Below are 16,066 nucleotides of genomic sequence, written 5' to 3'. Positions count from 1 at the left end.
CATGTTTCATCATAAACTAAACTAAGTGCAGCTAAAATTATCAGTTCATTAATTAATCAGAAAGATTTGGGGATGAAGGGTGATCACTTCACAGTATTACCTTATGTAGGTAGTTATCTGACCAGTACCATCAACAAAGGGTACAGTGTCTTTATAGATACATCAACAAGTGTTGATATTAGTTTTGCACACTCACAACAAGCAAGTCAGTCTAACTATTGTTAACTTAAAGTACACGTTAATCTAACTAGTGTGCACTCATTACAAATTAGATTAAGTATTGTGGACTCAAGTTATTTTACTTTAAAATCTCAACTTTACTTAGTTTTTTGAGGCAATGAGTTTGCATAATTTTTTGAGTAGACCTATCTTATTAGATTTTACAGTGCAGTCTTCCACAGCTATTACCCTGACTAAGAATTTAATTATTATGAATGTAGTAGATGTCTGTGGGATGACACTAAATATTTGACCGAATCACAAAGCAACAGAGGGATTCATGATAGAGGTCACACATGGGGCCAGCAGATCCCGAGCGAGCCAGGAACCCGGAATTACGAGCTTACGAGAGCCACCTGAAGGCAGCATTCTCGTCTGTGTGCGTTGGTTACGACACATTCTTGTCATCCAAATGTAAGAGGACACCGCTTCCTGGTGTGGACTAGTAATAATGGGCTGATGAGAGACAGGAGGAGGTAGAAGTGCTCGAGTCCGGTAAGTCTTCGGTTTGATTGTGTTGCTCTGATTTGTGATTTAGTCTGCTGCGTTTGTGTCGAAGCTGACAGAAGGTTTCGGTTCGCTTGGTCAAATGGACTAGTTATGTCCGAGAAGAGGTGATGCTGTCAGCCTCACTGGATCGATATCATTGCTCCACAAAGTAATTGTAGGAAATGCGTTTTTAATGGGCTAAGAATGCAAGTTTCAAAGCCGATCTCAATTACAAATTGTTTGGATGTGAATGCATTTACTCAGGAGACTGGGATCAACTTTGATCTAAGTATTTACTTGTTTCCTCCTTCCTTGAGTTACACCTTTTTTTTCTGTCTTTCCTGGTGACTTGCTGTAAGAAGTAGTAAATGGAGTAAATGGATGATTGCATCTTAACTGCCACACGTCTACTTGTCTATCTTCAATCTGTAGCTGATTTTATATAATCCATAGTCATAGTAATCATTATCCATGCACTGTTTTTACTTTCAAATTACTTTTACATCTCTTTGCATTTGCACTACAGTGCCTCCCTTAGCACACACCTTACTACAATAATAGCTCTCTGTAGTATGTGTTGATCAGATTATCACTTCATCACTGTTTTTTATTCTTGTATTATGTGTCATGTAAACTACCGGATGCCTGCATTTCCCTCTGGATCAAGAAAGTTTCTATCTACACTTTTATTTGTTTATATGGCGTGGATGCTTTCACCAAGGGTGGCTGCTAACTAACTTAACTGATAGGATCCTTGGTTAGTGAAAAGTGTTGATCATTGTTTCCCAAAGTCCAAATTGATGTCCTAAAACACGCAGTTTTGTCCACAACCCAAAGATATTCAGTTTAATGTAATATAAGACTAATGGAACCAGAAAATGTACTGAGATCTGCAGACTGCAACAACAAACTGTCTGTGTTAATGCTTTATTTAACAGGTCCCAGTGTTTCCTGTAGTCATAAACTCATAGGATGTTTCCTGTTAAGAACTGTATAATCTACTAGTAATTACAGTGAAGCTGAGACAGTGTTCAGTTACTAGATTTCCAGTTAAGTCAAATTAAGTGTTAGTATAACCTACAGTACACAGCAGGCCACTTAGAGACACACACATGTACAAATTGTCTACAGTCATGCATACAATTCAACATATATGGAGATTTATGTTTCCAATAATATATTAATAATGAATACATTATTACAGGACATTCAAGAAAATGCTGTCTGAATTTTGTATGTATATGCCCTACAATTGGTTTCAAATAACCATTTTTTTCCAGGAAACTTTGAAGGAAATTTCAGACCTGTGTGTTGTAACAGTGGCACTTCCCCAACGGTTTACTTGTTCCTGTTCCTTGAGATTAGAAGTCATATTTGATGTACTACTTTTTCTTTCATGTCAGTGCCGCTCTTCTACTTACTTTTACTTATGAACAGGAACAGAAGAGACACTGTTTTCAGTCGGAGGAATGTCAGTCGTAAACAAATCTGCAGAGGATGGCGGCTCCTTCTCTTCAAAGGTCATCAAAATTGTGTTTGTCATCCTGCTGCTGGACCTGCTGGGATTTACTCTGATTCTACCTCTGCTGCCTTCCATCCTGGACCATTATGCACAAACAGGGGTTCGTTTAGTTTTGTTTTTCCAAGAAATAACATTTACATGATAGTTTCTGTTACAACAGGGTGTTGACATATCACTGATGTGGACATAAAAGTGATACAATATTAATCTTTATTTGTAGAACATGTTTCAGAAACACAAGGCTCAGACACAGATTGACAAAACTACAACAATAAAAACACAAATGGAAACCCTATAGGTGATTAAAGAGCAGGTCCATTATTATTATTTTTTTAGACTTTTATATCATTATGGAGCTTCCTAGTAGTGTCCCAAACAATTTTTTTGTCAAAATACTTGTGTTTCAGTGTCAAAATGCTGTTTTTCCAAGCCTTTTTGAAAACAAATCTTTTCCCACGTGACCTGACGAAGGTTTCAGCATGCTGATGTTGCAAGACCCCTTTGGTTGAGGGAGGGGAGGTTTTAACCTACGTCTCGGCTTTTTGCTAATAATGGCTGAGTGGGGGTGTCCATTTGAAAAACCTGGAAAAAACAGATGGAGTTGACCTTTCAAGGTATTAATTGAAACAGAATAAAATGCGTTAAATCATTGCTCTGGTAAAACCAATTAAAATGTGAATAAATGTTAGGATAAAACAACAAGAGAGGGGATTTAAAAGATGATTACGTCCATATTTGCATTACATTTGATTGTTTATAAATTACACTAAGACAGTTGTACACCACCAGTGGCCCCAGTATATATCATTTCCAACAGTAGAAACTGATTCTACTGTGGTTTTAAAAAAAGAGTTAAAAAGGATTGTGAATGTAAAGTATTAGACACACATTGTGCAGAATTTGATGCACATTTTCTGTCACATCTGTTGAACAAAGGGAGGCTTTGTGTGAATAATCTGTTTCATAAAAAATGTAACCAGTTCATGAGTGATTAGATTAGCGGTCATGGGCTGTGTCTGTGTGCTGACTCATACTGAACTGAACTCTTCACTTGTGTTTGTATTGTCCCAGTGATGTTGTATTTTCCCTGTTTTTTTTCTCGGTCAAACAGGATGTTGTATATCAGTCTCTGCAGAGTGTTGTGGACTGGTTCAGGGAGGCCGTGGGGATTCCTATGGAAAAGAAATACAACAGTGTCCTGTTTGGAGGTATATCCGACCGATTTCACATCCAATATTAAATATGTGGAGCTCTGCTTTTCTTTTTGTGATACTGTGTTCAGTTAAACATAGAATTTTAATAACCATTTTAATAATAATAATTTGAGTGCTCTTAAATTTGCCTTTCAGGTCTGATCGGGTCGCTGTTTTCTCTGCTGCAGTTCCTGTCGTCGCCTGTGACTGGGGCTCTGTCAGACCAGCATGGCAGACGACCCTTGCTCATTCTCACCACAGTGAGTTAAAATGCGACATTCCTCCACTTTTTTCCTTACTTTACAATATAAATCTCTGTGTTATTTCATATTAGAAGCCATATAAAAAAGAACATCAGTGTAATAATATAATTATTGCTTGTTAAACATGGAGTCATTCACTTGGCACAGTTCATACTTGTGGAAGAAACCGTGCTGTCTTGCCATCAACGCAGATTCATTCAGATCTAACTGGTGCCTTATTCTCCAGTTAGGGCTGATGTCCTCCTATGCGGTCTGGGCCATTTCCCGGAGCTTCAGCATGTTTCTTTTGTTTCGAGTAATTGGGGGCATTTGTAAGGGCAATGTGAGCCTCTGCACTGCCATCGTCGCCGACCTGCCTTGCCCGAAAGCCCGGAACAGAGGAATGGTAGGCACAGACCTCACTGCACAGTTTTCTGTCTCTTTTCTTCAGATATTACTCTGAAGTCAGAGCGATATTCATCAGAATTGTTTGTCTCTGACCCTCATGTCATTGTTGTACATAATGCTCATGATTAGCAAGTTAATGCTTTTGTAATTGTAAGTCACACTTGATAAGACCGTCAAAATATAACTTTAATTTTATCATCACCAGGCCATTATCGGCATTGCCTTCTCCTTGGGCTTCACGGTGGGACCTCTGATGGGTGCCTACTTTGCTGTCAGCTCCAGAGAAACAGGAAGTGTCTTTTATCAGACTCCAGCTCTGCTTGCCTTGGCCTTCAGTGTCGCTGATCTGCTCTTCATTTGGCTCATGCTGCCAGAGACGCTCACAAAGGATATCAAGGTTGGCTATGGAAACATACATACTGTCAACTGACAAACTGAATCACAGACAGTTTTACTCTTTTATCAGTCACTCTGACTAGATTGCACCTCTTGTCGGGCTGAAATTAGATGAAGCAATGCTGGGAATATAAATAAATAAATGAATGAATAATGAATTCTGTGAGCTAAAAACAATATACGTTCACACTAATAGACCCTTTTTCATAGCAGCTATTTTGACATATAATAGTAGGGTAACCACGGTGATTGCTAGTGATACCAATTAAGGTCCTTTTCTGTCTAATGTAGAGGAGCCTTTTAGAGTGAGCCAACATGCACAATGGCAACACTAGTTGACCTGAATAGCAGGGGACCTTAATTAATATCGTTGTAACACTTGTGTTTACCCTGCTAAAAAAAAGTCTATTTGATTTAAAAATGCTGTGGAGAAATCTAACTGTAATTGCCAAGAATCTGTTAAGTTTTCTAAAATCTGAAAATCTGTCTCTTTGTGAGGTTTTTTTTTACACGACAGCAGCAATTAACCTTTTTCACAACAACCATTTTGACACAAAATAGTTGAATAAACACAGGAATGGCACCTTAATTAGTATCATTTGTAATACCTGTGTTTATACTACTATTTAATAAATAAATATGGCTGCCGAGAAAAGATCTATAACCCAGTATTATTCTGAGTATGATAGTATTTTGAATTTGATGTGGGTCATGTAAACAGCATACTTTGTTTGGATATTTCGATTTAGGCCTTACACAACACAACATTTTCCAGTGATTGGGATTAGTGGGATATACCAGTATTAGTTGTTTTATTGGAGCGTTCTTTGTATATGTAAACCGCACATTTGGAATATGTGAAAAAGGTGTAAAGCTAAGAGAAGACTGAAGGAGCTGTCAATCAAGTACAGTCTGTACACGCCCACTGACAGGAGGTTAAATCAGGTAACATGAGTGAAAACCCCAGTGTGGGTCGGCTATGGATGTGTAGGGACTTTAAAACGTAATATAAAAAAGTAAAATATATGCTAAAATCTGAAAACCTTTTCTTCTCATTTTTCCTGTTTCATCTTAGGGCTCTTCGTCAGGATTCGGGGACTCCAGGGACCTTTTGAACCCATTATCTTTGTTCCATTTTTCAGCTGTTACCAGGACAAAGGATCCGCCTTCAAAAGAGAGTGAGTACGGCACACGCTGGATTCCTCCTTGAGGCAGAAGCTTGCACCCATTCGACCCATTTGTAAAGCGATAACTGAACTTTAGCACACTGATAGAAGGTGGAAATTATTTACAGGAATGCAAAAGCTTCGGGTGTTGGGCCTGGTTTATTTCTGCTACCTCTTCCTGTTCTCTGGCCTGGAATTCACGCTCAGCTTTCTGACTCACCAGCGCTTCCACTTCACAAGGTATGAACTCAAAGATAAACGTGTGCACTCTGTCAGTTATAGTAAATGCACCTGAACTGCAACTTCATGGCGACATTTTTTCTCTCATTAGTATGCAGCAGGGAAAGATGTTCTTCTTCATTGGTGTTATCATGGCTTTGATCCAGGGGGGCTATGCTCGCAGAATTAAACCTGGGCACCACATCAAGGCTGTTCGTGTGGTAGGAGTACTTTCTGTTTACATGACAAATAGCTTTGACTGATTTACTCTTTAAGCTGGTGAAAGCCCAGTGATGTGCCAGTGCACACTTTATTTCTTTAATTAACCATGTTTTTTGTTTTTAGGCAATCATGATGTTAATCCCAGCGTTTATTCTCATCGGGCTCTCATGGAATATAACCATGCTTTACGTCGGCTTGGCATTATACTCATTTGGTGAGCTCATTTTACACTGTATGTCATGTTAAGACAAGTTAAAACCTTTATTGTACTCAGAAATGTGCAAAATTAGTTAAACAATGAACAATGCAATAAAGCAACTGAGTATATGATTTCTATGTTAAATATCAATAGTTGAAATAGTGTCCAGAATACTACAAATCATGAATCACAAAATACTGGCTTTAAAGGTCTGGTGTCTAAGATTTATGGGGATCTACTGGCAGAAATTAAATCTAATATTTATGAGTATGTTTGCATTAGTGTATAATCATCTGAAAGTAAGGATTGTGTTAGAATGAGGTTTATATCTACAGAGGGAGTGGGTCCTCTTCAACAAAGGCTGCTGTGTTGCACTGCCACGTTTCTACAGTAGATCAGAACTGACAAACCAAACACAGGCTCTCGAGAGGGCCTTTCGTGTTTTTGGTACTCCCACACACTTAGAAGGGGAGGGTGAAGCAAACGTTTGTTATCAACAACCTCACTGCTAGATTCCGCTAAATATGACACATATGACACTCCTTTAAAAACCAAAGGGATGAATACCACACAGTATGTGTCAGAGTCCCTTAGAATAAAACAAAATGGCAACCACATTGCACTTGTTCTGCAAATGGTATTTTGGAAATCTGATTTACATTTTTTTTATTATTAACTAAATAATAATAATAAATAAAAGAAAACAACTTAATATTAAAATGGAAAACTAGAAGATACAAAGGCAGATTTATTGTATAGACCTGGTAAAGAAAGTTTAAAAATATTAAAACAAAGCACCACCAATCACAAGAATTACAGTTTGTCTGCAGCAGGAACATATCCACAGACAATGCATGGTGTGAAATGTACCTAAAACTTGAAATGTATTTATATATGTATTTATTTTAAATGCAGTGTATTGTGTTTACATTTGATGTTATTCTTTTTGTTACAGCGGCTGCAGTAGTAGTTCCATGCCTGTCAACCCTTGTTTCTGACCATGGTGAATCCCTTCTTCATTCTCATTTAACAGAAACTCACAAACCGTTTAAATTTTGTAGTAAAATGTGCACACTGTTACTGATTATCTTCTGTGGATGTTCCTACAGGCTCAGCCAATCAGAAGGGCACAGTGATGGGGATTCTGCGTAGTTTGGGTGCTCTGGCCAGAGCACTGGGACCAGTGGTGTCATCCTCTGGTAAGAAAGACAGATGGCAGTAAAGGCACCAAATGCTGCTAAAATCTGAAATTTGTTGTCTGTTTATTTTAGCCATTTTTGAGTTTTTGTTTTTGAGAGAATACTATTTGAATGCCTCAGTTGTAATATTTTATTCAGATGATAAAATAGCATGGAAACTGGGCATTGTGACATATTTTACAGCATTGCGTATGAATAATTTTGCTTGGTAAAAGTTGCTCTTTGCACCGTCCTCATTTTAACCTTTCTGTTTTCTTCACAGTTTACTGGATCGCTGGAGCTCAGACCTGTTTTCTCCTCACATCAGCCTCTTTCATTATCCCTCTGGCCCTCCTGAGGACAGCTGCGAGGTTAAAGGAGGAGTGAAAGACAAAGACTTAAAGGAGGCGTTTTTCGTAGTCACAATGAATGTTATAATGTTTACATCTGCTGGGAAAACAAGCACTGACGTATACCTTTGATACAAACAAAAATAATAAGGGGATTTATACTTTCTGCACTGTTTGCCAATGATCATCACATGAAACAAAATAGAAATTAATAGTAATAGAAGACGATGCACATGCCAAAACAGTTATTGACGTTATTGTATAAATGAGGAGTGAGTGGACATAATGCCCTTTAACAAGGACATGTAGACCTGTGTGAAATGTATAGGTGAGGGTGGATTACAAATAACATTTATGCTTGTAGAATATAGATATCATTTTTATAATGCAGTATTTTATCATTCAGATTTTATATTTTTCAAAGTGTCATTGTATTTTAGTTCACTTTAGAAATGTGGATATTCTATTTTCTTGTAATTAAAGAAGAATGAATGAGAAAGTCAAGATGTGTCTATGGAAATGAATTACTCTTTTCTTTAAGATTGTACAATTCAATTCTAACTTTATTTCAAACTCACAAAAGGGTCCATCGTACAAAGTGGTTTTCAGTAAAGGTTTTAGTGGTGGAAGGTGACCAAGTAAATTTACTGTCCTCAAGTACAACTTTGAAGTACTTTACATTATGTACTACTACTGATAGTATACTGATAAACATACATTTTACTCCACAACATTTATGTGACTGCTGAAGGTTTTTTTCAGATTAAAATGTCACACAAAAACATGTGAACCAACTATAAAATAAGGTGCTTTTTTGTAGATTAATCTACATAGATACAGATTCTACAAATGGGTAAAAATTAGGTACACCTTAACAAGCTACAACTAACTACAACTAATGCTGTTCATGTTAATGCATGAAAAAAACAATGCAAATACTGGAAATGGTGAGAAAAGTTTTTTTTTCTTGTAATACTTACAATATAATTTGCTGATGATACTTTTTTTTACTGTTACTTTGAGTAAAAATCTTAATGCATGATTTCTTTCCCTATAAAATAGAATTTTAAATGCATGGATTGGATTTATTCAGAAATATTCACTAAGGATGCACAAAATAAACAAAAGTTCAGGATTAAAGGTGTTATAACCACTCTGCAAGACTGTGTCACCACATTAACTAATCATTCAAGTAACAATGCCTAGTTGATATTCTGCTTTACTGGTGCAAATTTACAATTAAATTTGTTACAGACAGTGAAGTGAAAGCCATGAACCTGGGGCTTTGGCTGGAGGTTTGAATTGGTTTTGAAGAGTTTTCTCTTTTTAAGTGGCATACTTAGATGGTGACATGTTGTGGAGGATAATTTTGGTCAGAATTACAAAATTTAAAATCGAAATAGAAAATTAAAAGAGATGAAAATCAATAACATATCAATACATAACATAATAATTTTACTACACTACTGGGGATAATCTGGTCATAATTAAACTTAAAAAGAAACATTTAATTGAAAAAGCAATAATAAATTAAATGTAAACTGATCATCTGAAGTGTCAGCATTCCGTTATGAAACAGTAAAAGAAAATAATTTATATTTGTCAGTTTTCTTGGGTAAAGTTGATTTGTTCCGCTGTAAACCAGAAGATGTCGCTGTAGGCTCTCATGACTGCACACACTGTAAACATCAGCTGTTTCACTCAGGTTCGACTAGCTGCTAACTGCTATGCTATCAAACAGGTTGCCTGTAGCTTGGATAGCCAACGCACTGTAGCTGTTCATAAATGCACCACGGGTACAACAGGGAGTTTGACAGCACATGGAAGAGCGAGTGAACATGCGGACATGTGACTGCATATAGGAAAACCTGAAGATGGACAAGGTAGGAAACGGAAAGTAACGTTTTGGGTTTTTTTTTTAAGCTAGCTAGCTCAACTAGCCACTAACGCTAACGTTAGCTGGTGCATGTAGTTGGACGTAAGCTAACTTTTAGCAAACTTTAGCTGTTGAAAACGCTAAAGTGATACTTGTGATAAACTGCTTGTTTTTTCCACACCGATAACCTTTGTGTTGTTGAGTTTTGTAAATCGTTAAGTTTTAACGACAAAACTTACGACTGTGTAATGTTGTCTGTGTCTGTGGTTTATTTGAGATACCAATTAAATAACTTAGCTAATCGTTAACGATGGCTGATAAGAATCAAAACTCGAGCGGAACACATGTCATTTGAGTGAGGTGTCAGTCAAAACGTGGATAAAGTGATCAGTGTGTTGAACTAACTGTGGCAGTGCGTGGTCAAAGGTCGCTGACTTTTTGTGACAGACACTCTGCACTTTCCCCAGGAGAGCAGGCTGTCATCTGCTGTCCCGTCTTCTGACCACAAACAACATAGGAGACAGAGGAAGGAGCCCGCTGAGACACCCACAGCCTCACCGCCGCCTCTGATGTTACCAAATCCTTATGTGTCTGACCAGAGTTTGAGAGGGTAGGAGGATAATCACACATCTAGATTGTTATCTCGATCAAAGTAATCGATCACCCAATGATCTGAGGCTATAGATCCTAACAAACGAAGTGTATGGTTTTCGTGGGACACATTGCTGAGAGGTTGGCTGAAATTTTGATGTAGAGCTGCAACGATTAACTGATTATTAATAATGCAAGCATATGATAATCTTAGATTATTGTAGGACGGGGCTATATGGACAAAATCAAATATCAGTAAAATATATATATAATGTAATAATTAACACAACTTCTGATCTTTGTTAAGGACCCGGTCAGGTGTGAGCCGAAAGCAGAATGCATCAAATACAAATGGAGTGGCAGCAGAAAAAGGAGGAAATGTACCGAGGAGTCATGGCTACAGCAGCAGCCGTCGCGTTAGAGAGACCAGTGATGACTTCTTGCAGAGAGACAGGTCCATACGGGATCCACAAGCAAAGGTTGGTTTCATTTTGAGTACCAGAAATAATAGATAAGTACAGACTTTCTACATAACATTATTTTCAGTGATTTTTTTTTTTTCATGCATCTCGACAGACATCAAAAAGCCACAATGACACTAATGCTCCAGGCAGAGTTATGGGCAAGAACTCGCTGGATACACAGAAAAAAGGTAGATATCACAGAGGGCATTGTTAGTGTTCGCTTCAGGTGATTGATAATATAATTTTCCTGAACATAACTTATAATCTTACACTTAATTTCTCTCACTTTGAATCATCATTAAGCAAATTTTGTTTGTAATTGGCCCACAGGTTTTAGGGGTGCCCGATCTGCCCCGAACTCTGCAGGGAATTCAAAACCAGCGCAGACCGATTTGGTCCCATTTGAAGTGAAGATGACTGATTTCCCAGAGTTAGCTGGTGTTTCACTGGGCAAAGCAGGCCCTCCTCTTGTTCAGAGAGAGTGCTGGGGTCCAACTCCTCCATCCACGAGCCATCAAACACAAACATCGGCATTTTCCTGGAAGGTGAGTTCACTGGAATAGCTGTGACGTTGTACAGTCATCTGCTTCATTTGCGCAGAGTTATACTCATGAACTTTGTGCTACTGTGATTTTTTGTTGAATAGTCTGGCAGGAGAGGATCCCCAACACAGCCTGGCCCCCAACAAATAGCCACTAATGTTAAATCAGTTTCCTCTGCTGCTACACCAGGTAGGTGAAAGTCCCTGTGGTCAGCCTTACTATGAGGCAGTGTCAGTAATATGTCAGATATTATCAACTGATTTTCTTTTGTGAACAGGTCAGACAGTGGTGACCTCGTGGGCTAATGTCGCCTCTCAACCTCCAAAGAAACCTGTCCCTAAAGAGAAGACAATCAGCAGCAACCATATGGAGGTGAAATGAGATGTTTGATGTACTCTCAGCTTGATTTTTGAAAAGTCATTATTGTAAAAGCAGTTAATTAAAAAGATCTTGCATATTAAAAACCCTTGCATTTTATTTACAGATGTTTTTCTTTGCAGTAATGTTAATTATAACTTTTTGTGTGGGTGATTGCTAATTGTCAGGAGACATTCTACATCTATAAACTAAAAGTGACACTGAAGGAACATTGAAAAAAATGTTGTAGAAGCAGGTACATTGTATTCATCATTAGCCATCTTAAAAGTGAAACATTATCTACATTATCAGGACAGTCTGCCTTTTTTATCCAGAATCTCCACAGTCATTAAGTCAGTCGTCATGGCTAACTACAGTTACATATTTCACAACTCCATTACAAATGCTGATAAATTAATGTTGCGTTTTGTCCATTAAAGGCATCAGCCACTTTCCTTGGTAATAAATTGTAGTTGTCAGGTAAACCTCGTTCTCTGAGTATTAATTTTGCTTCTCATCAGCCAGAGGAAATTGCTGCACATCAGGAAGACGGAGCCCCAGGGAAGAAAAAACGGAGGAAAAAGAAAAAGGCGGCTAAAGGTGCTGGTGAAGATGCAGACGCTGGGATAGAAGAGCCAGCAAATTATCAGGAGCCTCCAAAATTTGAGGTAAATAAAAATTGTTTCTTTGTTTAAGCATTGAAAAAAATTTTGAAAATGAGTGTGTTTCTAATGGATGGAAGATTATTTTTGTTGTCTTTTTGTTTTGTCAGGATGAGGAGGAGTTTCCGGGCTTGACTCTTTCTTTAAGTGGAATTGATAGATTGATAACAGGCAGCAATGCAGCAAAACTATGCAATGAGGTACATGTCCTCACATGTCGTCACAGAGGTTTTCACATGATAATTTCTAATACTGTGTCTTTTAGAATTTGCTAAAATAATATATAGGTGGATTTTCAACACATGTCAAAGAACATTAACATTACATACACACAGTAACATTCGACAGTATGTCATTTCCAAAATTATGTTGTGTTTTTCTCAGGAAAACCAAAGAGAAGGAGTTCAGCGTCAGTCTGCTGAACAAATCAAGGAAAAATCACCTGCAGCAAAAACTCAGCCTACAGAGATAGTTAAAAAAGGACTGGTGTGTATTTTTGTATTATATTTTTAAATATATGATATTTTCCTGGAGAAAACGCTAAAGATTGAGCCTGGTTTGTACCCCTGTTCTTGGTTGCCCAATTCGTAGAAAGCTGAAAAGGTGTCTGGGAAGAAGAGCAAAGTTCCTGTTCAGCTGGACATAGGAAACATGTTGGTCGCCCTGGAAAAGAAGCAACAGTCTCAAAAAGCCAAACAGGATGCCAAGCCAGTCATCCTCTCAGGTGGGTTATGGTCGGCATCTTGGTCGGTGCTACAGTGGGTTTCTCATGTCTCTCTCTTTCTTGAATATAGATTATTTAAAAGTATATTTTGGTTGATAACTCTTGGTTAAGAGATCTATTGGTGCAGGGTATTAAAGCCTTGCCCAGAATAAATAAGTCTTAAAATTACTTCTTTGTAGTTGGTGGAGGATTACCTGTTGTCCAGAAGCAACCATTAGGCCCAAAGAAGCCTCCCTGGCAGCAGGATAAAATTGCCCACAATCCCTTGGACTCTACCAGCCCTTTGGTGAAGAAAGGCAAACAGAGAGAGGTGCCCAAAGCCAAGAAACCCACTCCTCTCAAGAAGGTAAATCTACTCACTTATTCTCGAACAAACACAGATGCAGTACATTTTGTAAGAATGTAATTCAGCTGTACAGCCATGTTACTTTATTTCTGTCTGATGCTCAGGTCATTTTGAAAGAAAGGGAGGAGAGGAAACAAAGACGTTTGTTGGAGGAGAGAGGGCTGCTGCCCGAAAATGAGGTCCAGTCTGCTAATGATGCTGCTGGAGAAGAACAGTGTGACACAAACGCTGCAGGTGAGATTATGTAAGAAAAGCAATGGAACAGAGCTGCAACGATTAAGAGTTCAGGAGATTGCGGTTGTAACCATAGCTGTAAGCAGACTCAGGAAATGGTTGATTATAGCTAAAATTTGATTTGTATTTTGTGCTTGTGAACACTCAGATGAGGTTGTAAGTCCTGCAGAGGAATCTGATGAACAGTCAGAGTTAAATGGGACAATCCAGATGTTAACAGAGGTGGATGAAGAGACCAACAAAGACGAGACTGTTGAACAACAAACCACCTCACATGTACCCTGCACGGCCAATCGTCCCAAAATCCACAGCAGGAAATTCAGAGAGTAAGACGTCATGATTCTCTGTATCACAAGTTGTAATTTTTGTTTGTCTGTGATTTTAATCACTTCTTTCCCACATTTTTGTTAATTTGAAATGTATATTGTTGTACGTGTCAGCTATTGCAACCAGATGCTGAGCAAAGACGTCGACGAGTGTGTGACCACTCTGCTAAAGGAGCTGGTTCGTTTCCAGGACCGCTTGTACCAGAAGGACCCCATGAAGGCCCGCATGAAGAGACGGATTGTAATGGGACTCAGAGAAGTCCTGAAGCACCTCAAACTCAGGAAGGTCAAGTGTGTCGTCATCTCACCCAACTGTGAACGCATCCAGTCCAAAGGTACTGTGTCCTTGTGAGAGCTTCACTGTGTATGACTTGTTTTATGGACCCGTTTTCACATTTTCTCTTAGTTTGTGCCGATCTGTACTGTGCTGTAAAAAATTCAACACCTTATTGAAGGACCAGTGTGTACGATTTAGTGGTATCTAGTGGTGCAGATTGCAAACACTTGGCCTTACCCTCCCCTGTGTAAGACAACCCACAGTGGCAGCAAACTCACAAAAAACAAGAAAAACCCATATCTAGAGCCAGTGTTTAGTTTGTCCATTCTGAGTTACTGTAGAAACATGGCAGCGCCACATGGTGGCCTCCATGGAAGATGACCTCTTTCCTACCATTGATAAAAATGGCTCATCTTTAGGTAACATAAACAGCAATTCCTGATTATACGTTAATGAAAGTATATTTATAAATAATCTATTTCTTTTCTGACATATTCTGTCAATAAATCCCTATAAATCTTACACACTGAACCTTTAACACAGTCTTGTTCTTGTTTTGTGGAGAAGTGCTTCATGTGTACATAGACTGACGATAACAGTGTTTGCAAGACATGGTGTTATCTTGACTTTAATTTAAACCTGAGGGCAGATCTGGACAGGTTAAGAAAACACTTCAAAAAATAGATGCTGACATTGACGGTAAAATTACATATTTTGCAGGAGGCTTGGATGAAGCCCTTTACACCATCATCGACACTTGTCGTGAACAGGGGGTGCCGTTCGTGTTTGCCCTCTCCAGGAAAGCTTTGGGTCGCTGCGTCAACAAGGCAGTGCCTGTGAGCCTGGTGGGCATCTTCAACTATGATGGTGCACAGGTCAGAAACCATACAAACAAGACAGTTGTTTTTGAAATGAGCTTTGATGTTATTACAATGTGCAAGTCAATATATTATTTTTTATTATTGAAGAACAGTATTACGTACGAGCTGAAAATGTTGTCTGTCTTAACCACAGGACATCTATCATAAGATGATCGAGTTGTCGTCTGAGGCCAGGAGAGCGTATGAGGTGATGGTGTCGAGCCTGGAACAGACAGGCCAGGCCGAAGTGGAGCAGGCAGGGAACACTGAGGCAGAGCTGCAGATCAGCACCCTGACCAAGGAGGCTGAGTCCAGTCCTGATACCTGCCTAGAGGAACCAGAATACAGTAAGTTTACTGCCCTCACCCAGTATTCATGATATCTGCTCTGTAAAACAAAGTGAGCTGTGATTTCATGACTTGACCAATTAACCCCATTCTAGGTAAGATGCAGGGTCAGAGGATGCAATTTTGCCATCAAACATCAAATAAAAATCAAATAATCATTTTCTTGTGTTTCTTCTTCTAGTAAAAATTTGGAAGAAAATGTTGGAGAAGGATTGCAACCACAAATATCTGAACTTTGAGGAGCAGCTGAGCTCCATGCACTTGGAAAGTGAATGTACTGAAAACACTGATGAAGATGAGAAGAGTTGACAGTGGCAAAGCCCTCCGTGCCTAAAAAAAAAATCTAACCCACTTGTGCTGATCACCAGCTTCGAAGAAACTAGGATGGACACAGTCCCACATGCAGAAAAAGAGCAATCCAAGGCGCTCTGCTGTGTTGGTTCTCAACCAGAGGATTTTTTTTATCAGGAAATTAATCATGTTGCAGTGTATTTGCAATGAATCACAAATTCCTTTCTCTTTTTTTTTGAAGTCATATTTTTGTGTCTGACATAACTGGGCAAAGATGTGTTTTTTAAGAATGTGTTTGTGGGTCACATATTTACTAGGTCCAAACCAGTCACTTGAAGAGATCCCACAATATGAATTTTCACCCAT

At 38.6% G+C, this 16,066-nt stretch overlaps 2 protein-coding genes across 3 annotated transcripts; both read left to right on the top strand.

Moving 5' to 3' along the window:
* The first annotated feature begins 575 nt into the window (after positions 1-575).
* LOC146320245 (solute carrier family 75 member 1-like) lies at positions 576-8,307 on the top strand. Of its 2 annotated transcripts, none has more exons than XM_084728440.1 (13): positions 576-714; positions 2,146-2,330; positions 3,342-3,438; positions 3,580-3,683; positions 3,913-4,071; positions 4,279-4,470; positions 5,545-5,647; positions 5,764-5,875; positions 5,967-6,075; positions 6,200-6,290; positions 7,231-7,278; positions 7,385-7,474; positions 7,737-8,307. In XM_084728440.1, exons 2-13 carry the CDS (start codon positions 2,178-2,180, stop codon positions 7,838-7,840), a joined length of 1,362 nt encoding a protein of 453 aa, XP_084584566.1. In that variant the 5' UTR covers positions 576-714; positions 2,146-2,177; the 3' UTR covers positions 7,841-8,307. The 2 variants fall into 2 exon arrangements, with proteins under 2 accessions (XP_084584566.1, XP_084584565.1); XM_084728439.1 differs by lacking the exon at positions 576-714 and adding an exon at positions 761-997.
* Positions 8,308-9,508: 1,201 nt separating this feature from the next.
* On the top strand, positions 9,509-15,837 carry LOC146320244 (uncharacterized). The gene is made up of 18 exons (XM_084729506.1): positions 9,509-9,686; positions 10,147-10,289; positions 10,578-10,749; positions 10,847-10,922; positions 11,065-11,279; positions 11,381-11,465; positions 11,554-11,648; positions 12,155-12,301; positions 12,406-12,495; positions 12,680-12,781; positions 12,887-13,019; positions 13,199-13,365; positions 13,470-13,599; positions 13,748-13,925; positions 14,040-14,260; positions 14,923-15,077; positions 15,217-15,409; positions 15,591-15,837. Exons 1-18 carry the CDS (start codon positions 9,678-9,680, stop codon positions 15,716-15,718), a joined length of 2,439 nt encoding a protein of 812 aa, XP_084585632.1. The 5' UTR covers positions 9,509-9,677; the 3' UTR covers positions 15,719-15,837.
* The last annotated feature ends 229 nt before the right edge of the window (positions 15,838-16,066 follow it).

This window comes from Lutjanus erythropterus, chromosome 10 (assembly GCF_056507025.1).
Source record: "Lutjanus erythropterus isolate fLutEry1 chromosome 10, fLutEry1.hap2, whole genome shotgun sequence".
Lineage (NCBI taxonomy): Eukaryota > Metazoa > Chordata > Actinopteri > Lutjaniformes > Lutjanidae > Lutjanus > Lutjanus erythropterus.
The sequence above is the reverse complement of the archived record's forward strand: the minus strand, read 5'-3'. Positions and strand labels throughout refer to the sequence as shown.